At 46.8% G+C, this 25,642-nt stretch overlaps 1 protein-coding gene across 2 annotated transcripts in view; it reads left to right on the forward strand.

The window, feature by feature from the left end:
- Positions 1 to 25,642, forward strand: part of PRKAB1 (protein kinase AMP-activated non-catalytic subunit beta 1) — a 165,483-nt gene that overhangs the window by 57,508 nt on the left and 82,333 nt on the right. For both annotated transcript variants that reach the window (XM_069619708.1, XM_069619709.1), the window contains 4 exons: positions 9,114 to 9,293; positions 12,407 to 12,573; positions 21,964 to 22,057; positions 22,282 to 22,396. In XM_069619708.1, coding sequence (XP_069475809.1) covers positions 9,129 to 9,293; positions 12,407 to 12,573; positions 21,964 to 22,057; positions 22,282 to 22,396 — 541 coding nt within the window. In that variant the 5' untranslated portion in view covers positions 9,114 to 9,128. The remainder of the gene's footprint in view (positions 1 to 9,113; positions 9,294 to 12,406; positions 12,574 to 21,963; positions 22,058 to 22,281; positions 22,397 to 25,642) is intronic.

The raw sequence follows: 25,642 nt of genomic DNA on the forward strand, positions 1-25,642 counted from the left end.
CTTGGGCATTGGAGACAGTTACCCAAGGTTACTGCCTGCCTTTTCTATGCATCCCTCAGAGCCATCCACCGGGGAACAGCTCTCTGAAAGTGCCGGATCCGCTCCTCTTGCAGGAAATTGTAGACCTGCTAGAGAAAGGTGCCATAGAACCGGTACCTGTAGCGGACAGGAACAAGGGCTCTTCCCCCCCCCCCCCCCCTACTTTCCCATACCAAAGAAAGACGGAGGACTGAGACCCATCCTGGACTTAAGAGAATTGAACAAGTTCCTCAGGAAGGACAAGTTCAAGATGGTAACTCTCTCTCAGATCCTTCAGGCCCACCAGCTTCAGGACTGGTTGGTATCTCTGTACCTTCAGGATGCTTATTTCCATGTGCCAATCCATCCCAAGCACAGGAAGTACCTGAGGTTCGCAATTGGCAACTCTCATTATCAATTTCGAGTTCTGCCATTTGGGCTGACCTCCGCCCCGAGGGTCTTCACCAAGCTAATGTCGGTTGTGGCTGCAAGTCTAAGGAGGGAAGGGATTCACATCTACCCCTACCTGGACGATTGGTTGATCAGAGCAGTTTCTTCGGAACAAGCTCAGATCTAACTAGATTATGTCTGCCACTTCCTTCACAAGCTGGGCTTCTCTCTCAATTTAAAGAAGTCACAGATACCATCACAGAGACTCCAGTTCATTGGAGCAGTCATGGACATGTCCCTGGGAAAAGCCTTGCCACCAGAGGTGAGGGCTCATGATATTCTGCAGATGGTCACCAGGTTTCAAAATGCCCAACGTCTCCCAGTCTACGGCTTTTTGAGGTTGCTAGGCCTCATGGCATCCTGCATATCCCTTGTGCCAGAGGCTCGCCTGAGAATGAGATACCTTCAGTGGGCACTGAGGACTCAGTGGTCACAATTCTCAGGGAGAATGACAGACCTCCTTCAGATTCCAGACAAGGTGGCTCGAGACCTTCAGTGGTGGGCCTGCCAGAAAAACATCTTGAAGGGGGAACTGTTTTGGCAACCATGGCCGGAGATAACAGTAGTGACAGATGCCTCACTCACGGGGTGGGGAGCCCACGCCAACGACTTGACTATCAGCGGTCGTTGGTCTCCATCGGAGTCCAGGCTACACATCAACCTGTTGGAGCTGAGAGCCATCAGACTGGCACTGAAGGCTTTTCTGCCTTCTGTACGGGGGAGAAACGTCCTGATAATGACGGACAATACAGTGGCCATGCACTACCTCAACAAAAGAGGAGGCGTAGGGTCACTGCCACTGTGCAGAGAGGCGATGCACCTCTGCTTTTGGGCAATTCAGGAAGGAATCTCTCTATCGGCAATTCACCTAGCCAGAGAGAAGAACTTGACAGCGGACGATCTGAGCAGGCAGAACAGTCTCCCACGAGTGGGAGATGGCTCAGGAAGTCTTTGGGGAACCCCTCAAGTGGATCTGTTCGCCACCAGTATCAACAGGAAGTGCGACAGATTTTGCTCAAGGGAATTTCCCCCGAGAGGAGCTCTAGGAGACGCGTTCGTATTGGACTGGGAGTTCCCACTTCTGTACGCGTTTCCTCCGGTCCCTGTCATTCCTCATATGATCAGGAGGTTGAGAAGGTTTCGGAAGACCATGATCCTAATTGCCCCGGATTGGGCCAGGAGAACGTGGTACTCGGACCTTCTGGACATGTCCATCCATCCTCCAATTCGTCTACCGTACAGAGCGGATCTTCTGTCGCAGAAGGGAGGTCAGGTTCTCCATCCAGCCATCAAGACCCTCAACCTTCACGCTTGATATCTGAAAGGTTGAGGTACAAGGATTGGGACCTTCCAGATGACAGTGTTGCTTTCGGCCAGAAGGCCAGCAACTAAAACTCTATACCGCTGCCGTTGGAATAAATTTTGCAGCTGGTGCAGAGAAAAGAATATCGAACCCTTTTCATGTGGTACACCTGCGGTGTTATCCTTCTTACTTTATTTGGCAAATTCAGGCCTTCAAGTTGGCACTATTAAGGGCTATCTCGCAGCGCTATCGATCTAGAAGCGCACTGCAAAGGAGCCATCGTATTTCAAAATTCCATTGGTAATACAATACCTGAAAGGTCTAACTCATGTTTACCCTCCAAGACCATTCCAAGTTCCCTTCCTAAAGGGTGCTCCTTTTGAGCCACTCCACTCTTGTTCATTGAAGTTTCTCACCCTCAAACCTGTTTTATTGGTAGCATTAACATCTGCTAGAAGGGTTAGCGAGATACAAGCCCTATCTTGTAAACCTCCTCATACAATTTTTCACAAGGACAAAGTCGTTCTACAGGTGAAGCCTAACTTCCTCCCAAAGGTAGTTTCTGAATTTCACATTACTCAGATTACTTTACCTTCATTCTATCCTCCTCCCCATCCGGGGAAAGAGGAAGAGAGACTACACAGGCTGTACTCTAAGCGAGCCTTGAGTTTTTATATCAGTAGACTTGCTAAAATTAGACGAGCAGACCAACTCTTTGTAGGTTACGCAGGACATAAGTTGGGATTACCAATAACCAAACAAACCATCTCCAGATGGATTATTTTAGCCATTCTGGAATGCTACAAACTGGCAGGGAAAGAGCCCCCTCAAAATCTAAGGGCTCATTTGACCAGGGGTATCGCAGCCTCCTCAGCTCTTCAAAGAGGGGTACCAATTAGAGACATATGTGCGACTGCCACATGGTCGTCCGCACATTTTACCAAATTTTATAGCCTGGGTTCCTCCTCTAGTCAAGAGACTAGATTTGGCAAAGCTGTGTTACACTCTGTTCATTCTTAAAGAGTAATATGGCACCTCTTACTCCCGCCTCCAGTCACATACCACTGCTATGGGAGTCTATCATAGATAAGGAATATGTCAGAGGACACAAACCCTTCGAAGAACAAGTTACTCCTTACCTGGTAACTTTCTTTCGATGGATGTTCCTCCGACGTATTCCTTATCGCCCCACCCCTCCCATCCATCCCCGCAGTAACATTTCCCTTGTGGTTGCAGCTTACACTCTTTCAAGGGTAGTAACCATTAATGCATTAACTACCTTACTCTACAAAAACGAAACTGAGCAACGGCCGCTGTGCGTGGCCATTTATAGGCATGATGACGTCGGCGTTGATACGGTGGCTGTCGAGGAACACCTACTCGACGGACGTCGACGCACAGCACCCTCTACTGGGAAAAAAACTTTCTGAGGCCAGCAAGCTGGAGATACAAATATCATAGATAAGGAATACGTCGGAGGAACATCCCATCGAAAGAACGTTACCAGGTAAGGAGTAACTTGTTCATCGATAATCTTGGCCCCTAAAGTGTTCCTCTTCATCAGCCCAACGACCCAGTAAGCAGCCGCCACAACAGAGGGCAGTCTACTTGACTATTCAGCCATGATGTCTGTTTAACCTAGAAGTGTGACCCGCTGACACTCTGGGCATGAAGAAAGTGCGCCCAATATAGTCCTCGATATTCCATGTAAACGCATCATGAACACCCAAATAACTGAGGGGCCAATGCATATATGTTGTCGTGCAACTATTTGTGCCCTCTTCTGAGCAGGATTTGAGATGTATGTGTCTGGTTTTATTAACATGTAATTTACAGGTGTACTGTAAATTAGTGACCGTAGACTTTGAAGATGGCGGCCTTCAAGTCCAGTGGTTTATTGGCATGCCTTGTAAAGCATGGTTTATTGGCATGCCTTGTAAAGCATCCCAAAAGGGAGTCCTGTGGAGAAAAAGCCGGAGCCGACGCCTTTACGTTTAGTTGACGGCTGGCGTTTTCGTGGCACTTGGTGCCAAAACGACTGGTATGGAATACAGTTATGGGGAAGGTGGCATTCAAGGGCAATGGTCCTTCCAGAGTCTTCACCTGTGAGAAGCAATACATCTCAAATTGGCCACTACAGCGCAATGAAAATGCAGTGTTGCCTTTAACATAGGCTTGAAACAAGAGACCATGGTGAATATTTAAAGTTTGTGCTTTATTGACTTTTGTAGTCCAGTTTAATTCCTGCTGTCAGTGGGCAGAGGCGTAGCTGGGATTGTCTAACGAGAGGGGCCTGACGCTAATGTAGTTATGTTATGTTAAAAGCAATTGTATGAGCGCACGTACACCCGAGGGCATCATGGCGCTGAGGAGGCAAGGCGTGAATACCACAGCACAGAAATTAGAAAAGCAGGGTTTTTAAGCTTTGACGGAAGGCAAGATGATTGGAAATGTCCCACAAGGGAATGGCAGCGGTGACTGAGAAAGCACACCACCCTTATGGGCCAGCTTGAAATGAGGTACCGCCACCCGCTGGGTGGTTTGAGAGCGAAGAGTGTGAGTGGGTTGGTAGGGAGTGAACTTTATTTGCAGATATTCTGCTCCCAGTCCATCCAAGGCCTGGTGTACTATACACATGGACTTGAACAGAATCCTCTGGGCAAAGGGGAGCCAGTGTAGTTGTCTCAACATTGGGGTCATATGGGCTCCAAAAGGCGGACGGATGATAGAACGGACAGCAGCATTCTGGAGTAGCTGCAGAGGCCAAATAAGGTAGCTGGGTTGGGCTAGATACGAGTTACAGTAGTCCAGCACGCTGAGGACCAGGGCTGGCCGTGGGAATAAAGGGGAGGACCTTCCGGAGAAAGTGGCCTGATTTACAGACTGCTCCGACCTGCTCATCCATGGTCAGAGTGGCAGAGAACCGTACTCCAGGTTCCTAACAGAAAGAACTGGAATAGGGAGAGGACCCAGTGAAGAAGGCCAGAAATTGGCTGTCCAGAACACTTGATATGTAGATGTACCCACAACCAAAACCTCGGTTTTAGTAGCTTGAGCCAGTTCAGCGTCATCCATATACCAAGTTCTTACAGACATTTTTTTAAGGCTGTTGGCTGTTTCAAGTTTAGTCAGGTCCAGATGGACCAGTATCTGGGTGTCATCGGCATAGGAGTAGAAGCGGAACCCATGAGATTCAATAAGAAACAGAACATATCTTATGTAAATATTGAACAAAATAGGGGAGAGCGCTGAGCCCTGAGGGAGGGAGGGAGGGAGACCGACTGGGAACGGCCAGTGAGGAAGGCTGTAAACCACCAGAGATGCCGGCTCCCGAGAGCCGGGAGATGAGAAGAGAATGGGCCCACCACAGTGACATTAACACCTGTAAATGCCCACACAGCGCTGCTGAGTGACACTTGGAGATGTTTGGTTGGCCTTGGGCGCTCAGGCCCTACCCTGCCTGCGCCTCTGTGGGACTGTCGTCGTATTTGCTGCAGTTTAAGTATAATCTAAAAACAATGTTGCGGATATTAAAAGTTCATTGTGTACATTTTGCAGTATTTTACCTTGTGTGGTAGTGCCCCGAGCTACCCACCTAATAAACCAGCACTAGCACAGAGTAGTGCAAGCACAGAACCGCAGGTGTACGTACAAATTGTCTGAAACTGGAGACAACCACACGGGCCCATTTTGAATACACCGTGGCTTATAGTCTCGGTTCCATAGGGTAACCTTTCTGAGATTCTCTAGCAACACCGAAAAGCAAGTTCTAGGACAGTGTGTGCATCTGTAGACATCCCATTAAAACTATTTGAGAGATGTTTACATGGGATGCACCCATATCTGGAGGTGTCTGCGAAAGAGGAGACCAACCGCTATGGTAGCAAGCTCCGAGCCGCAATAGAGGAAGCCCTTCCTTGCGTTCGGACTTTGGAGAAACGCTTGCCCTGCCTTGTGTTCTGATTTTGGGGGAAAACGCTTGCCCTGCCTTGTTCTGATTTTGGGGGAAACGCTTGCCCTGCCTCACGTTGGAAAACGCTTCATTTTAACCTTGGTTGAGTGATTCTATTACTGAGGAATTGAGGGCCAATCCAATATAAAAATCGAGTCATTCTAAAGCACCAGCTGCATGTTGTGGTGCACCTGAACATTCGATCGGCCATTCTTATTACAATGGTGCGAGAATTCCAATGACAAATGCCAATAACGTTTGGCTTTTCCAATACTCTTGTAATTCCAATTATAAAAATTGAGTTTAGAACTTGTGTGTGCAGAGATTAATTTAATACTGTAATTGAAACCATATCTTATATCCTTGCACGGGCCTTAATGACCTAAGCTCCGTGCAATGCATAGGACAAAGTTTTGTATAAACTTCAGCTTGTAGATGGGTCTACTCTTGGACCTGTAGCTTCTATAGAGTAGCTCAGCGAGTTAACCACTTGCTCCTGTAATCTGTGAGCATCCTGCTGGTCAGGCCCGGTGTAAAGACTGGTAGAGGGTTCCTGTACTTCTGCTCTCTATATGGTAGAGGAGAGGCACAGAAGACCCCAGCCAAGATTCTCTGGTAGCAATGGACGAGCAATCAAGGCCTAGCTTCTCAGGAGATGATGCGGGCTGGTTCTTAAGTACAGTGTAGTCCCCGAACCCCCACAAAGGAATGTCCACACACTGTATTACTGAAAACAGTCTTTATATAATTAATATTCAAAGGTATGTACACGATCACAATAACGCACTTTGTACTTGGAAATTAACAATGATAAATGTATACAATTCTAAAGTGGTACCACCAATGTTATCAAATCTCATTAAAGTGCACCAACTGTACGGTTAAAATGTCACACAGATCAATAACGAGGAAACCAGCAATAGAGATGGGAAGGAATGCAAGATAGTTGAAACAATAGGCATAATGCTGGCCCCGTTACCTAGACACAGTTCTGTGTGGAGATCCCCCCCCCCCCCACCTGGGCAACCTGTAAATAAAGCTGTATAGCACAAGCCCAGTCCAAATGTTCAATAGTCTTACTTCTTCCTGTTAAGGTTTTACCCCCCCACTGTACCTGGTGGAGTAGAGTTCTCCGACGATGCGCCGACTGATCCTTTTTGAGTGCCTCCCTTTCAGGCGGGAGCTACGGATCGTCGAGAGGTGTCGGGGAATCGACTGCCCTTCTTGAGTGCCCTCCCTTTAAGGCAGGAGTCACGGGTCGTTGAACGTCCGAAGGTGAACAGGGTCAACTATGGCAGGGAAGTGGCAGCTTCGTTCCTAGCGGTGCTCGTCGACGACAGAGCGTTGGCGTCCTGCAAGGAAGAGGCGTGCGGGGCACCTCGGTGACAATAGTTCTGGACCGCAAAGAGATGATGAAGAACTGTGGCCCAGCAAGGGCCTCGAGTCGTCGGCGTCTCTGTGGTCTTTAGGTGGCGGGAAACCCACCGGTGGATGCTCCTCGGCGCGTCGACGGTCGGGCCTTCTCCAGCGGGAGACAAGCGGGTGACGATGCAGACGAGCGTGTCCGATCAATAGAAGTTCTTAGGCAAACGGGAGAACGGCGGCTCCGGTCGGCGACGGCGGTCGTCGACAGTGGCGGACAACACTTCTCCTTGGGGTTCCGCAGCAGCCCCCGTATCGGGTCGGCAGCCTGTCGAAGGTCTGTCTACCAGGGAGCGTTGGCAAAGATCAGCTGTGCACGATGGTCCCTCGTAGCTCGGGAAGAGGGCGCCTTACCAGGTCCTCTGAGTCAGTCCTTGGAGGCACAGCAGCTTTCAGATTGTGAAGGAGAGCAACAGCAATTCTTCTCGTCCAGCAGGGCTTCAAGGTCAAGCGTCAGTTAATCCAGTTACTCGTCGTAGTGGACTTCAGCTTCTGAACACGATTCCTAGCAGTGAGAGGTCCCCAGATATACTGTTGATCACCCATTCATTCCGCTGGGTCACACTCAAGCATCCAATCACGACTACGGGCATTCGTGCAGGCAGGCAGCAAATCAGGCACACAAGGTATTCAGGCCATTCACTTCTCTCCAGACACTCACAACAAGTTATGTGTATTGGGACAAGTACCGAGCCATTCAACACTCCAAGATGCATTCATACCGGTTTCGGGCAGGGTTGTCTCAGTCATTGTGTCAACCACCAGATACTAGACTCTCACAACACAGAATCCATATTCGTCACACACTCTATTCACCCAGGTCCCACCCACAGGAGGTTCCCACAACATACATCACCGGGAAGGCTCCAGCTAGTCTGGCCGGGCCTTCACAACAACACCATATATCGCATTTCCACCCAACAACCAGTCAGGGGGAAGGGACAGAGTCAGGGTTTCCCTGGACTTTGGGAAAACAAGGTAATGGGTAATAGAAAGCAAGAGGCCACAGGGGCCATCTTGTTTTTCATCAGGAATCAACTGATCCCAATGGCAGGGCCGGGGTATCCCAAAATGGAGGGTACACCGGGCACCTGTCAAATTCAGCATGGAACTGCTACCAGCCCATACCCTGCGGGCCACCCACAGGTGCCCAGAAACATACACTAGGGGCACAGGGTTGTACCCTCACCCATGGGTGCCATAAGTGTATCCCACGGGTCCGTTCACCAAACCAAAAGAAAGGGCTGCACCGCCAGGAGTCCCACATGAACTCCTGCACAGAACACACGATAAAAAGCAGTAAAGGACAAGGATACGGCGGGCCTGTCCCTCCGATGCATTTCCAGCATCACACCCGGCTGAAGAGGACACTGCTCATGGGGACCCATTTCAGCATGCATAGATTGGTCATGGGAGGAACGGTGTGGTGGGGGGATGCCGAGGGCGAGTAGATGGATGCTTTTCAGAAAGCGGAACCTCCAGTTGTTCCATATAAAGGGTCATGATCATCGGGGAAGAGTATGGGCACCAGCAGTAAATTAATTGCAGGAAGAAAGAGCTAAAGCAGGGTTCTACAAACTGCAGCTCTCGACCTGATTACGACCCCCACAATTCCCTTACCATTGGCTATGATGGCTGGGGCTGTCGGGAGTTGTAGTACAAAACATTGGGAGAGCTAAAAGTTACAAATCCCTGATCTGTAGAATGCATGATCTGTCGCACTGATGACAATACATCAAATAAAGCATGCACATTAATCTGACAGGAAATCAAGTATGTGTGATTGAAAACTGCACGAGTCGGGGCTTTTGATTGTCTTGAACTTGGTTCTATTCTTTGTAGTATACCATTGTGCGTAGGATTTCACTGCATGTGCCTTTGGTCTAGAGGTCATTTTGTAATCCTGTGCAGAACACATGGTCCACTATACCAGATTGCCTAGGCTTAATCTACTATTTTTCTTCTTAGAGTACAAGAGGAGCAATGGGGAACACTAGTAGTGAACGGAGTGGAATGGATCGGCCAGGGGGTCAGAAGACCCCACGGCGGGACAGTGGTGGGGGAGCCATAACTACAAAAGGAGACCGGCCGAAGATCCTGATGGACAGCCCGGAAGATGCAGATATGTTCCATTCTGAAGATATAAAGGTAACCATGTTGGTCTTCCTCTTTCCGTCTACGATGAATGGCAGTATTGCTTTTTCCGAAAGTACACCGCCATGCATTCATGTCCTATGAGATGTGATTTGGGAAGAACAGTGTCCTGTTGGTGGTACCATACTTATTCTTTGCACACTCGGGTGTTTTGTATGTAATAGTAAAATAGACTAATAAGTAAACCTAACACCTCTATTTTACTTGTTTTCAAACCATGAAAACTGTCCAAATGTGTGTTTTTTGTTTTTGGTTTTGTTTGTGTTTTATTTTGTTACCAATTAAGAAGTAGCCTTGCTCCCCATATTTTGCACTTGCCTATTTCCATCCATGAAGGTATACTTTCTCTGCATTTCACCCCTCCCTTGCCCACCAACCCCCTTACCACCTAGTCACCCTGGCAGCCCTCTACTGCCCTCCCTGCGCTGCTCTCTAATCCCCTTTTGCTCCGGTTTTCTTTGGCCATCTATTTTTTTGCTCTTTTTAATTTTTAGCTTTCCTGTGTTTACTTTCCATCTGCGTTTTCACTGTCCTTCTCCAGATCGTGGTTTGTTTGTTTTTATATATATTTTAGCGTTCTCTAAATGGATGTATGCCTATTTGAGCATGTTGTGCCTATGTTTCTTTGTGTAGTTGACCTGTTCACAGAAATGCAACATTGCCTTAAATCATGTTGGTCATCCTCTCATCGTTGGAATAATACTCGCTAGTTCAGTTTCTGCTTTTGATGATTGTGTTCACATCAAGGCTTGAAGCAGTAGAACAAAGACATTACATTAAGTTTTGAATGTCCCACAATATCAAAGGAGACATTGGAACCTTAAAGAATAAGATGGGTGTCCAGTCTGTTACTCAGAACACACATATATCTTAATTTCTTTCACAAGAGCCAGTAACCCGATTGAGGAATGTTGCGTTACCTGTTTGTTTTACATACGTAGGTTACCACTAGCACATAGAGATGTTTCTAAATACTGGATCTTCTTCCTGTGACATCACCCCAGTGGAATGCAGAAGTCGTACTCCACGGGTGTGACCATCACAGCCAGTGAGTCATGTCACCAACAAGGTTCATTCCATCTGTGGGTTCTAAATGACCTTTTGGACAACCTTCCGCTTTGATTAGATGTCACTCAGATCTGCTTGGTTTAATAGATTTCCCTTCTTGATTGTTATCCATCTACAATTCCGTTTTTTTCTGTGACAAAATGGCCTCGGAGACAGTGCTGAGTTCATAAATCCTAATGCCACTGAGGGGCAGGAAAACGTCTTATTTAGGATCTTTATCACGTTGATCTCATCCGTCCGGTTGCCCTCATTCAAACAGTAACATTATTTTAGCCCCCACATTTTGATATCTGGTTTAAGTCCTATCCTGCAACCTTATGTGCAAGTCTCCCGACTTTGTCTTAATGGTTCACTGGCCTGATTTTCCTCTAGAAGTCCCCCTGTTTGGGTCTCGGTGACTCTACAACTGTTTTGTGTCCTTGGATTATTGCATTTCAGATCTATTTGTACATATGCAGACCTTTCTTTACACCATTCTAAACTATAAGGTTTACCATTTTTCAACAACAAAATATGTATTCTGCTATGGAGTCTGACTGTACGCATCTCTGATCCATGGAGTATTTAAAAAAAGGTAGCAGGCGCTCCTCTCCAGAAAGAACATGGCATGATAACCTGTTCTGAGATGAGTTTGCAGCACCCGCTTTTTGCTCACTGTACCTTTCACAGATGGGAAATATTCATTTGCATATCAGTCTTTGTCCCGCCCACCTGGGCAGTCCAGCACCGAAATGCTATGGCAATTCCTCGCTGAACAAGAGTACCAACAGCAACCCCAGACACGTGTTTCAGCCTTGTTGGGCCTCATCGGTGAGGTGAAGCTGTGCCTCTCTGAGCACAGTGAGCAGGGAGTCCACGACTAGACTGAAACACGTGTATGGGGTTGCTGTTGTACTCTTGTTCAGAGGAGAATTGGCTAGCATTTCGGTGCTGACTGCGCCTGGGCAGGACAAAGACTGATATGCGGGGAAATTTCTTCTCTGTGAAAAGAACAGTGAGCTAAAGACTTGGTTGAGACTCTCCCAGGGGTCATCCACCCAAGAACAAGTCAATGGGCTAAAGCCCAGAGTTTCCCAGACCCCCCTCTGCTCTGATCCATGGAGTAACGAGGTGAATTCCTACAATAGAAATATTGTTTTATTTTATGATGTATAATCTGCACTACTTCCGTTGCTTGATCTCTGGGTACTCTGGCAGCTTTGAAGGAGTTTGCTGGGATTGAGTTAGTGGGGAGAGGAGGAAATGCAAGGCAGTGTTGCTGTTGTGCTGCCAGATACCAAGTGCCTGGAGTTCTGTGTGCAGGTTTAGTTCTAGGTGTCATGTGATGAGAGCCTGAAGGCATGTGTATCCAAAGGGGAGCCTTTCCTGCATGTGGTGCTAGGCTGGGAACGTGATGTGCGAGTTGATTTAGCACTCTGTTGGGAGGGTTATCCTACTTCCTCAAAGTGACCAAGATTCACAGGTGGCACATTGAATAATGGTTTTTAGGAAATGTACAGTTTGTGCGAGTGGCTTAGTTGGTATGCATTTAATGTGTTTTACGTTTTAGAGTGTTAGTGGAGCTTCCATCTGGTGTGGCTATGGTGACATTATGCAAGAGGTGTGACCTAGAAGACATCTCATTTATTGTGCCATTCAGGTAAGGAGCTAGACTGGTATCTCTGGACGCGGAAAGCGGGCAGCAGCTCCTCCTTGATGAGAGTGGGAGAACACTGGGTGGAGTTGAATGTCTATGGGAGTACGCAGCACTGGATATCAAGTAGACGGAAGGTGTTCATAGTTGGGAGGGATGTTCCAAGTGGGGGATCCCTGGAAAAAAACTCGGCATGCTTAGAGGTCAAAGTGCAGTTTTTAAGAACTAGTCAGTCAAACTGTGTTTGCTGTCAGATAACAAAAAACTTTGTGGGGCACTAGTTGCTTTGGGAAACTGCAGAGACATGCAACATCGAGAGGGGGGACACAAGATACATTACAGTGTGAAAAAAGATTTTAGCTCAATTGGATATGGAGCAACTTGAAGATCTCATTTGTAATCCTAGGCTCCTACAGAAAAGGACGAATACATGGCATGGCAGCATGATCTGGAAATGAATGACAAAACTCCCACCCAAGCACGACCAACAGTCTTCCGCTGGACAGGTGGAGGCAAGGAGATTTATCTCTCTGGATCCTTCAACAATTGGAGCAAAATTCCACTGATACGAAGGTAAGACATTGCTGTAAACAAGTCCATTTGTACCTGGCCTTGCACTGAGGGTGGCTACTCTCTGGCATTGTCCTGTGTCTTAAAATGATTTTTTTGCCATTGGGGAATCCATCCAAAGATCCCCTTACGGCATAAAATAAGTATGAATGTTCACAACTATATCATATAATATACAACTGCTGCAGACTAGCTCTCTCTGCTTTACACAAAGGAGGGATAGTATGTGTGTCTTTTTATTTAATTTGTTTTAAATCACTTCTGTTTGTTCCACTTTTCTGAATGTTGGTAAAGAAAATCTGTGTTGCGTGAGAAGACTTAAGGCTCATATGTTAGTACAAAGCCAACTTGCCACCAATGGTGCTGCTTCATCGATTGGCTTAAAGTAAACCTTTTTAAATCCCAATTTCTTATGTGCTCTCCTACCAAGAATGCTTTTTGAAAGTTCACTCCCGGTGGTTAATGGGTGCTGAAGATGGCAGTATCGATACCTCCCTGAGCCAAAACGGATCTTCTCCATCTCATTACTGTATGGAAGGAAACTGTCCCACGAGGCTCCCTCAATTAGGGTAAATTACCCCCATAAACTCCCCTCTGCCCCACCACAAATCTCTCGCCAAGCAAAACTCTTTAGCCGCCCTGTGGCATATGATGACCTATAGATTTGGTTAAGGAAGGGAACGTGAGATAGGAGTCCACTTGGGTCTGTCCTAGTACAACAGGGTATCTCCTTCCGGTCTAAAAGCCTATTCTAAATTCCCAGAGCCATGACTTCTGAAACTTATTGCACCATAGGAGCCACCTCATGGGCCTCTCAATAAAGCCTTAGAGCAGTCTTTTTTTTATTTAAAAAAAAAAAAGAATTCTCTAGCTATGCTGGAATGACTAATGCCCAGCAGGAGTACAGGGATGAGTATTCTACTCAGCCGGACTTTATTAATAAAACAGCAGTGACCTCTATAATAAAAGGTCAAATCAACACAGCATAAATGGTCTACCTCCTTTGCTGCTTAAGGTTGCATGGGTCAAAGAGGGCTATACTCTTAAAGAGGGTGTGAGCCAACGGTCTGCAGGTAAATGGTCTTGTAGAACAAGGTAAGCATGTTTTTAAGGCATAAAATGTGGTCTTGAATGTTATCGGGGCTCATAGAACCAAAGCCAAGGAGGGAGAAACGCTGACTTATACCTTGTCTTTCCGGAACTTGACCAAGTTGAGCTGGGTTTCGGGGCACTTTCCTGTGCTTCCAGCTTTCTAAACAGAATGCAAAAACATTGTACGATTTAAACAAGTGGCTTTGGCTTGGGACTTGTAGCATGAAACGGGCCGGCTATGTCTGGATGGATCGATAGGGACTCTGTAATCCAAGCGGGGCATCGACTTCAATGGCGAGTGAGCCCAACTGGATACTACACGTGGTGCGGGTTGGACAGGCAGCCAATGTTAAAGTCTTGGAAGCAGTTTGAAGATGTTCAGGCCACTCAAAGTGGTTCACAATTGCAGAGCCAAATGCTACTTCTGCTAGGTCCTTTGAGTGCTGTGGGGCCCTTCACCCTGGCCCCTGAGGAAAATTAGTCCGTTTGTCTGTCCTTCCTAGCCACAACGGTTGCGTCAGACACTTACAGGGCTTTCATTCAATGTACACTGTACCCTTTCAACAATTTCTGCGCTGACCAGCACTCCTCATTCAGTAACATTCCATCGCTTCACTGTGGCCAGCAGGACATACCACCTGAATCTGTTGAACTGCCTGAGATTTATCATTTGTGTCAGTGTCTTGGTTTCGCCACATGAGAAAGAAATGGCTGACAAGGGAAGAAGGCCATTAACCAGACACCCGTCCCACCCCCGCCCCTCCCCGCCCTGTTCCTTTTTTAGCAAGATAGCAGATCTCCTGCTCTAGCACACTCTCCTCATCAAAAAAGAAAAAGTGGAGTCCAGCTTTACCTGGGAAGGCTGAATGCTTGAACCCTCTGCAAAATACAGGGGTGTCTCCAGTGATATTATTCAATGTCACTAAAAATTGTGCAATTCTCCCTCCTGCCCCCTGGTCGATAGCTGAAAAGATGGCCTGTTTTCGATGTCCTCTCCAAAATCTGCAACTGCTGTACCATCTGAAAAAGGGAAGTGAGAGGTTTTCATTGCTTCTGATCTTTCCACTAACCGAGTTGATTTGCTCCTTTTGGAACGTATGTCTGGAAGACTGGTTGCAGCCAGTCGAATCATTCCCTCTTCAGCCTGCCCTGCAAAGCATACATGTTACTATTACATTTGTTTGTTTTTGGTTTGATGACAATTCCAAATCTGTAAATCTGTAAACAATTTCCTTATCTGAGAGAACTCCCCTTTTGGACCTGCATTGGTTGCGGCTGGATCCCAAAGCCTTGTATTAATTTGCACCAGGATGCTTCAATTCCTCTCTGATATGGCACAATTGCAGTTCCCAGCATATAGATTGCTCTCTGTACTCAACCCATGAAGGCTTGCACATCAAATGGAGGACCTGTTTCTCCTCCCTTCTGCTAGTTTGAGGATCTTACCTAGAGGCCCTGCCAGTTGTCTGATCTTGTGCTGGCATGCCTTTCATAATCTCTCCCTTTTCCCTTTTTTTAAATGTATTTTTTTTAAACAAATTTGTTTTTGTTCTGCCGTATTTGCCCATGAAGTTTACATGCTTGGGCCAAGATCTGTGGTACAGGACACTTTGAAGCTAGCTCATGGCCATGCATTGCAACACTTTATTGTCTGATAGATTCCGGAGCAGTCGCTCCAGTGGACTGCCTCCATGCCAGTTGGGAACCGGTCCGATCAGAGCTATTTATTGGAGCAGATGTGCCTCTACATATTAGAATGGTTGTGAGGATCCTCCTCCCCTTTTGTTAGTGTGCTGTGTGTAGCAGCACTTTGTTTGGTGGAACCCCAGCGTCTGCTTGCTTTTTATGAAGTTGGCAGAGGTAGTGTGTTTGGCGTCAGACAGTTAATCTGTGTCCTTGAGTGCACTTCCACCTTGAAGATCTGGGCACCCGAGCCTGTGTTCTATGGACACATTACTCTGCTTCTTAAATGGGTTGTCCGCCGAGGAGAAGTTTCTCTATTTGACTTGGCCCTGGTGAGGGAGGGTAGGGGGGAGGGGGAGTGCAAAGAATGCCTTCCTTCTTTTTTTGACATAGTCTTCCCTTATTTTGCCATGCACTCTGTTTGTCCAGGCCTTGTCTCACTCTGTGGCGCTGACCATTCTGGGTGAAAGTTAATCAAGGCCTCCGTGGAAGGCCAACCTTTTGGAGGACCAGCACTTGATGTGCAGAGGACCATCTCGGCAGTCTTCTCCAGAGCTGCCCAGCGCTCTCTCAAAGCTTAGGGTCCGTGTGTTTCTTGGTCCTTTTCTCAAGCCTTCTGTTGGGAGCTGCTACCTGACACAATCGCCCGAGGATTTACTTGACGTGGGTGAAATTGAAATCAAAAATGTTATTCTGGCTGCCTCAGCATTGCTTGTACTAAACTGAGGTGCCGGGTAACGTTGGGGCACCAAATCCTTCCATGCTACAATCGCTGACTGTTCACGGTGAAGTGGTTCACAGTTGCTTGCAAGATTCACCTGAATGTTACAGTAATTTGCACTGCTGCCCAGTATGATAATTAGCCCTCTCATCTTGAAGTACTGCACTAGCATACCCACTTGTTGTACACGCAGCGACGCGCTCTGCCGACTTCCATGATGCTCACTTACTCTCTTGCTCGCGCCGAAGTCTGTCACTAAGGTTTACATGTTGCCTCCGGATACGTGTTCCGCTTCTGTGACAATTGCCTAATGTTCACTGCACATGTGATTTATGCACCGGCTGACTCGTACGGCTATGATCACTTAGCTCCGCCACGTGTATGTGTCCCCCTATAACAAATGATATCCTCTACACTGCTCCTAACGCTTCCTAATACCAGCACCTGATGCTTGAAGGTACTGTGAGAGTCTGTCTGTTGTCTGAGGCCCTATAACTACATATGCCTGCCAATATACTACTCACGCTAGCATGTAAACCCTCGATGTTATTAGTCTGGAATACTATTTAGTGGCTTATGCACGTTAAGTATCCTGTATGTGAACACTATATACCCTGCTCACAGCATTGAGCACTGCCATAACATAGTTTGAATAGTCTCTTTGCCTGCTCACCTAGACTACAGTGCCAGTCCCAAAGTGCGATCTGCTCATACTGTTCCCTAGCTGTTTTTGCATATGTACACATTAACTTGCCTACCACTAACAACTAGGTTCGCCATAACGTTTGTTCAGCCTCAGCCCTACCCTAAGACTTCTAACTGCAGCATACCGTGCTGTGCCGTGCTGCACCACTATAGTCTGATCTGCCTGAGCTTCAATCTTATTAAGCATCAGTGTGCTCCCACTACCTCCTTCAAGACCTGGTGTGACTTATCTTGCACCTAGGTGTCGTGCACTACCACCATGCTCTTGAGGGCGCTCATTATACTATACCACATTCTGCCCTTTCAGGCAGCCATTGCCACTCAGATAGTCACACTTCCCCCACGGCCGTTAATCAATCAGCCATTTGTCACCCTGATTCATCGAAGCCCTTTCCACCTGACCCTGTCTAGTGTGATCCCTACAATGGGCCCCGCAATCACCACCACAGGCCTACACCACAACAACTACACCAACCTATATCTCAATGACCCGGCCCTCTGGTTAGAACACTTCGCTAGGAAACCTACTCCAAATCAACCTTGGTCCTTATCTCTCAGAAACGAGAGATTAGGCACCAGATTCTGCATATGACCTACCCGCAGTAACATCTCCAAGCGAACACTACACACACCACCATGCTCACCCTCTCCAACTTCTAGTAGCAAAAACCTCTACTACAGAGGCTAAACCGCCTCTCATCAAGGGCGCCCTTATCAACGCCAGATCTCTTCCAGCGCATGCACTAGACATTGCAGACCTCATCACATCCTCTGATCTGGACTTTATTGCCATATCTGAAACTTGGCTACATGCCGCATCCGGCCCATCACTGTCCGTTGCCTTACCACCTGACTACGGTATCGCGCGATGTGACCGGACCTCTGCCCAAGCCAGAGGTGATGGCGTGGCCATCATCCATAAAAACACTCTTGATCTAAGAGTGTTGACCAACTCCAAACTTGAGTCAGCTGAATTACTAGCAATTAAACTATTACTAACGCCCAATCAAACAGCCACCCTCCACCTTATCTACAGGCCCCCAGGCCCTGCACCATCCTTCGTCGGTGAAATATCCATCCTCCTCCTCGACAATACTAAAACTAACTCTCAAATTATCATCCTAGGCGACTTTAATCTGGCACTTGGTGACCCAAAAGATCCCATTGCACTGGACCTGGAGAACGTTCTAACCAACTTTGGTTTCACCCTGCACATTCAAGAACCTACTCATACTAAAGGCAGGACCCTGGACTGGTTAGCCGGCTCCAACTGCAATATTAATGTCCTTGCCAATACCCCCTGCCTATGGTCTGACCACCACATCATCACCTTTTTAATATTGAAGCCACCCCCCGTGTCCCGACTGATAGCTCCAGCCCTCCCCACTAGAAATAAAAGGGACATAACCAAGGAGAAACTCCTCCCTCTGCTACTACCATCTCTCAAAGCTGCCACTGACTCCTGTAATGATCCCACCGCCCTAGCAGACCTCTACAACCGTAGTATGCTCGCGGCTATTGACTCTATCGCCCCCATCAAACTCAGGAAGGCTAAACCACGTGCACACTAACTCCTGGTTCACACCACAGTTAAGAGTGCTCTGCAAAGCTAAACGCTGTGCCGAAAATCATTGGAAAAGTCACCCTTCTGATGTGCATAAAGACGACTTCTTCCTTGCATCGCTCACCTACAAAGAAGCCATTATCGCTGCGAAAAAAGTCTCCCTTAATAACCGTATCCTGCAAGCTGTCTCGAACACAAAGGAACTCTTTAAGATCCTAAAAGAACTTGAAACTCCAGCCACCCCACATGACACCTGCATTAAAGATAGTAAATGGTGCGCCAACATTCAGTCAGCCTTACTGAATAAAATCTCTACGCTACAATCCAAAATTAAAGACAAACAAGATGGTCGGAAACTGGACTACCGCCCCTGCATGCGCCCGCTCTCCTGACTCGCCCAACTTTAAACATTTTGCCTTCTCACCGCTCACTATTGTTGAGGTGGAAAACATCTTGAGGATCAAACCTTCCAATTGCCAAGGCGATCCGTGCCCCGCTCCCATCGTTAAGGAATCTGCCCACGATTTGGCCCCATTCATTACGTCCTTTATCAACTCCTCCTTTAAAACAGGTATTGTCCCTGACAACCTTAAGGACGCATGGGTAATCCCATTGCTTAAAAAACCTTCCTTAGACCCAAGCATACCCACTAACTTCAGACCCATAACCACCGTCCCATTCCTGCTCAAAATCTTAGACTGTGCAGCATACCTGCAGATCCAAGATTACTTGGAATCCAATAATCTTCTAGGCCTTAGGCAATCTGGATTCCGTCCCAGACACAGGACTGAGACGGCTCTAATGGATCTCAAAACACAAATGGGAGTCTTGAAGGACAAGGGCAAACTAGCCATGTTACTTCTCCTCGACCTCTCTGCGGCCTTCGACCTGGTCAATCACCAAATCTTATGCAGAAACCTCCACTCTGCTGCCCACTTCTCTCCGTCAGCCACGGCCTGGATCAAATCCTTTCTGAGTAATGGATCTATGCGGGTCTTTTCTAAGTCCGCAGCTGCAGACCCCTCTCATATTCTCTGTGGCATGCCTCAGGGTTCTTGCGTGTCACCTACACTCTATAATGTCTTTACTAAATCTCTCTTTGATGTACTTGACTATCTGGGTGTCTCATAACACCAACTACGCAGACGACACCCAGATACTCATTCCCATTACTGGAGACTACTTAGTTGACACCAAGACCCTGAACGAAGTCTGCCTGGTCATCCAAGCCTGGATGGCCCAACAGCAGCTATGCCTTAATGACGACAAGACGGAGCTCCTCATCCTGGGCACTACGCAACGCCTTAGCAAACTTGAGCCGTCCTACCAGTCGTTTATCATTGACGGCAATACCATCCAAGTCTCGAAAGACACAAAAACCTTAGGCTTTTACCTTGACGCCACTCTATCCTTATCCCGACAAACAAATGCAGTCAGATCAGCCTCTGCATACACCTGCAAACTCATTGCAGCTTGCAGGCCATTTCTGACTACTCCAAACAGCGTCACACTAGCCAGAACCCTCATCTTGTCTACAATTGACTATGGTAGCGCCCTCTACTTAGGAACTAGCCAAGAGAACCTGAATAAATTACAAATCACCCAAAACAATGCTATCAGAGCTGCCTTAAACATCCCTCGAAACCATCACATTTCTGAATCCAGAACCAATCTACAGTGGCTACCGTCCAGCAGAGAATTTCACTGAAATCACTTGCCCTCACATACAAATGCTTGGCCAACAAGGCTCCCCCCCCGTACCTCTGCAGTCGGCTATCCCGCCATGCGCCTACCCGACCTCAAAGAACTGCCCAGACCTACTGATCGATCCCTAGGTTCAAACTGCAAAAAGCGGGGGGCACAAGCTTCCCTGTCCTTGCCTCCAAGCTATGGAATGCCCTCCCTGTCAACATCAGATCAGAAGATTCTTTTAACGCATTCAAGTCCAAAACGAAATCATAGCTCTTCAATCAGCATTGAAACATGCTCTGCACACCACAGCCCTACTAGCATCGGCCCACCCATCTCGCCTGACTATACACTTGTGTCTCTGTCTCATGTAAAATATTTGCCTTGTAAATTATGTATATTGTTACACTCGCTGATTATTATGTATGTACATTCGCCTCGTGCTTAAAATTATGTATGTTTATATGCTCTGTATGCAACTCTGCACAAGTTGCGCCCTGATGCCTTCGGGCCTGATGGTGCGCGTTACAAATAATACAAATACTACTACCACCCCTCTTTAATGCATAAGCTGTTCACACCACAAAACCTAATGCCTAGGAAAAGTCTGCACTGTGGAAAGTACTTATCTTGATGCTTTCCTGAGAAACAAAAAAAGCTGGCTCTGTTCTAGTGAAGGTCCCATGTTTTCTCCCAACTTATTTTTCCCAGGTTTGATGGGTTTCTGTTTCGAAATTACAAATGTTTTCTTTTCTAAATAATGGGTGAGATCGCATAATCTGTGCCTATGATCTTGCTGTAAATTTGCTGGCATGAATCTTAAAATACGTCTCCTTTTTGAGTAGTCTATGGTGTTGATGACCCAGCTTGGTGGGTGTGTGGTGGCATGGTGCACCCAACGCAGGTCGCTCACCCTTTGCTCTGCTGCTTTTGTGGATCTTGATCTGCTGTCAGGCACGCTATGTCGGGGTCCACATTTTTGGGTTTAGACTTGGATTAGGGTGATTTATGCAACCTATTCAAATCAACATTGTATCTTGGAGCAGAGGTTTGACGGTTGTTCAATGTAGAATCTCCAGCTGCAGAGGTGCAGGTTTTCTTTTTCGTTATAAAAGGAAGAAATGTCTGCCATGTACAGAGTATGGTGGGATTTTGAATGGAATTCCAACGCAAACCTGCTCATAGTTCCCAGGTTCAAACGCGCCAAAATGGGCGGCAACAGCTTCCAGGTGAAAGCACCCCAACGCTGGAACGCCCTACCACAATCCCTCAGGACACCCCAAACCTAAACACACTTTAGAAGTAACTATATCCAGTGGATAAAGAACAAGGATCTCTAATACTTCTACCATCTAACACCACTCTGCCGCAATCCTGTAATGTATGTTTATTTGTAAATTTTATAAATATTTGTATTGTATTATAGCCTTCTTGAATAACTGTACACATCTATTGTCACACTGCAATACTGCAATGTAATGTATAAGCAACCTGTAACCAAGCTTTGAATAACCATGCTGCTCATGCGCCCTCATACCTTTGGGTATGGTGCGCAATACAAATGATTAAACTAAGATTATATGGGTGCAGAAGTTGGGAAATCGTGACCCCCACCGCCCCCAATTAGCAAAAAGTTGAGCAGAAAGAAGCCCTTGTTCGTTTGGGTTTCTGGGTGGATGTTGTGACTTCAATTTATGTTCCAAAAGGACACGTGAACGAACATCCCGATTGTGAGCAAGTTAGCACCTACAGAATCCTACTCCAAAGGAAGGACCGAAGAAGAGGATAAAGTAGATTGAATTATTTTGTGTATAGAAGTGAATCTTAAATTGAATATTTACTTGTAAAGTGTCAGTTTTGTTTGGAGGGGAGCTTGATTGCTAGAAGAAGGTTTTTATTATTTTTGTTTAACAATATTTTCATTTTCTTCTTCATTAAGCCATAATAACTTTGTAGCCATCTTGGATCTGCCAGAGGGAGAGCATCAATATAAGTTTTACGTGGACGGCCAATGGACGCATGACCCTTCTGAGGTACAGTTCTATTGACATCCTTTCATTGTTGCATGACCTCCTTTCTGCTGCTGTTCTGCTTGTAACACAGGGCTGCATCTCTTTCCGCTCTTGTTTCTGATGTGTGCCTCTTCTTGGTACCAAACAAAGTATTAGTAAGTTTTTCAGCAGCCCATTACACCCACTGCAAGGTAATATGTGATACACAGGACCAATTAGTTATTTTCTTTTTTTCTTTCCCTCAGCCAGTTGTAACTAGTCAAATGGGCACTGTGAACAATGTCATTCAAGTAAAGAAAACGGACTTTGAAGTGTTTGATGCTTTAATGGTGGATTCCCAGAAGGGCTCTGACCCATCAGGTTGGATTCTTTTATACTTGTTCTAATGTGTGGGATGCTCACAAGTTAATCTGAATGTGTTTATTTTTCTTTTTTTTAAAGCTGGAAAAGGGAGAAGCCTTGGCATTTGTGAATTTGCAGGGCAAGCACTAGCATCTGTGGTGGCAGTGTTTTCAATGCAGGCCCAGTGTTCAGTTGCTCACCTTTTCACCCAACTTTAAACTCTGTATGTAGTGGAGCCATTGGGCAACCACAGGACCTCCATTGTCATTTACCCTTTTCAAAGTGTACAGTTTCACTAATGATTCTTTGTGAAGGAGAGTTATCATTTTTGTGCTTCACCCCCTCTCCGTGAGACCACCAGCACCTTCTGCTGGACATCTGGACCTTTCTTTCAATCCTGAATGAGTGGAGCTTTTTTCCACTCATTCATTCTTGTGGGCTCTCTTTTCTTTGTATCCTACCTGTACTATGGCTTCTGTCTGGTCCATAGCTCTTAAAGGCATCTGGGTTTTTACTACTGCAACACACAGCTCCTTACGGGCAAATAAGAATATGTTTCTATATCCTCAAGTAACTACAGTTCTTAAGGATAGATACTTGGCATCTCTCACCAAACTCTTTAGCCTCAGAAAATTGGCCACACCACCTTCAGTGGAGTGCCAAAGAGATACATAATATCCCCCTTCCTGTGAACAATAGGGGCACCAAGTACCAACTGGGGTCCGGGGGGGAGGGAGGGGGGGAGGGGGGGAGGGGGGGAGGGGGGGGTGTGTGTACGCTCCAGTGTCTGAGTACCTAGGAAGTTGGGGGAGGAGTTTTCCACTCCCCTGTCCTTTGCCAGAATGCCTGAATATGTTCAGCTCCCACAGGGGGTCTGGCTATCTTCATTGGACAGCCAAACGCCCCTTTCTGTAAAATGCTGAGAGATTGCAGAGGTGTGTGTGCTGGAAATGTATAAAAAGGTGAGGCTTCTGGAGTGAAAAGCAAGTCGGCCACTGGAAGCTGAAGTAACAGAAGTAGACTACCAGAGACGCCTGCAGTCCCTTTGCAACACCGTGAAGCGTCCACTGCTGTCCTGACCCCGTTTTCTGTGCGACAGAGGAGCTCCAAAGAGGGTGACTCCTTCTCTTTGGCTGGTGGGAACAACCAGTCACAAGACTAACTTTGAAACAAGCCACCTCCCGATGTCCTAGGAGTTTTCCAGAGCTGCAGAACCCCAATACCGGGAGACCTGCTGCCCATTTCAAGTGAATCATCGTGGAGAGGCCGAATCCGTCCAAATCTTTGATGAACCAGTAAGGCCACTCCAGAGATCCAATCCAACTTGCCCAGACCCCCTCACCAGAGAATGGCACCGCAGGAAGCAAAGAAGATTGGACCGGGCGATCTGTGTCCTTTGGTGCTGCAGAAAAGGCACGAAAACAGCAGTGAACCAAGAGGTTGCTGAAAATCGTGCCACAGGTCCTTCCTTGAGACTGCTGCTGAGAGATCCCGTCCATTGTCCTGCATTCAGTCATCAGCCCAAGGAATTCAGAGGTCTGGTCCAGAGCTGCAACATCGTGGAGCATGTAGCACAAACATTTTCTTCTAACCTAAGGTACTGTGGGGAAAAGGTATTGCTTACCTGATTCCAAGAAGTCACTTGAGAGCTTTGGAGTGTTCAGGGCAACCCCTCTTACCTCAGACCCAAGCCTTTTTGTGTCCCCTTCTTGAGTCCGTTATAAGGTCTCCTTTGTTAGTTGTTAACTTGCTGCTTCAATCCACAGGAACTCTCAGACATTTCTGCTTGTCAGGACTTCAAGCCCTCTTCGAACTGCCTTTAGCTAGGGTTGTGTTTTTGGACTTGAAGGGGAAGGAAGAGGTGAAGAGAAACGTCTTGAGGTATTTTCGGAACTTAAGGAGATCATGCTCCAGACGCATAGGCAGAGGGAGGCAATTCCACAGGAGGGAGCCCGCCGAGAAAAGTGAACAACCCCCAGCTCTCCGTTTAGAAAACCTGTTCACACGCAGAGAGTTGGTGCCAGAGGAACAAATGAGTCTAGAAGGGGAGCATTTGGTCACAAAGCGTTGAAGAGTGGTCCCCGACCCCAGATAGCCTTGTGGATGATGCAAAGGGTTTTAATTTGATCCAAGCTGATACCAGGAGCCAGTGAAGGCTTTGAAGGGCAGGAGAGATGTGGTCCCTGGGCTTGAGGCCAAGGATAAGTCCTGCTGCCCTATTCTGGATTAGCTGGAGATGTCGCAGGTTGGATGAAGGAAGATTAAGGAGGAGGCTATTCCAGTAGTCTAGCCTGGACAGAACCAGAGCCTGGGTAACATTGAGCCTCTGAGGGAAGGTGAAGGGTAGAGTTCCTTTGAGAAGGAAGAGCTGAAAGTGGGACTTCCTGGCAATGTCCTGAATATGAGGGATGAAGGCAAGGGAGGAGTCGAAGATGACTGTGATTCCTGTCTTCAGAGGAGGGGAGCAAAAAGAGAAATGGGAGCACACCTAAAATGTAACGTTTCTTTATAACTTAATTTAGTAGACCAGGCAGGCTGGTTTTTAGAACTTCAAGGTGCAAGGGAGGAAATGAGACCTTGGCATAAGGTCCAGTTAAACACATAAAGAGAAAAAAAGGATCCAACAATAGGGAACCTCCCGTCCCTCGCACACTCAACAATCCACCAGAGAGGTGGTAACTAGTTATAGGTAGAGATATACAGATATAAGTCAAATAGGATTCAATAAACACTATTCCATAAATGGAAATAAAGAGAAAAAATTCCAGAAACTATGTAGTCCATAAAATACACACATTTTTTTTAATCACAAACTGTGATCATAGGCAAACATGTAATTCATAAGTCCAAGATATAAGGTACTGTGGCTTTATGCGTTTTGAGGGTCTTCCCTCTTCAGAAGCAAGGCTTGAATTAGTAGTGCCTAGATGTCGTGTAATAGTGTAGAGAGAACTAGAAGGCGGCCAGAACGGCTGATGCTCTTTAGAGCATAGTAGGCTCCACTTCAGAACCTACAGGGAAAAATAGGATATTTAACTCAAGGTTTAGAGATGGAGTCCGTGGATACATTTAGCAAAAAAAACCCTGCAGAGGACAAACGCATAAGGTCTCGTTCCCAAATAATTCATACCCATCTAAACCTCAGGAAGGATTAATTAATTAGCCGTAATATGTCAATGGATAAACTGTGCCGTACAAATTATAAACGGGTAGCCATAGATGGTGAGGACCACATTACGTGTTAAAAAAAAGACTAGACAAAAG

Source organism: Ambystoma mexicanum, chromosome 10 (assembly GCF_040938575.1).
Source record: "Ambystoma mexicanum isolate Mex_15411 chromosome 10, UKY_AmexF1_1, whole genome shotgun sequence".
Classification (NCBI taxonomy): Eukaryota; Metazoa; Chordata; class Amphibia; order Caudata; family Ambystomatidae; genus Ambystoma; species Ambystoma mexicanum.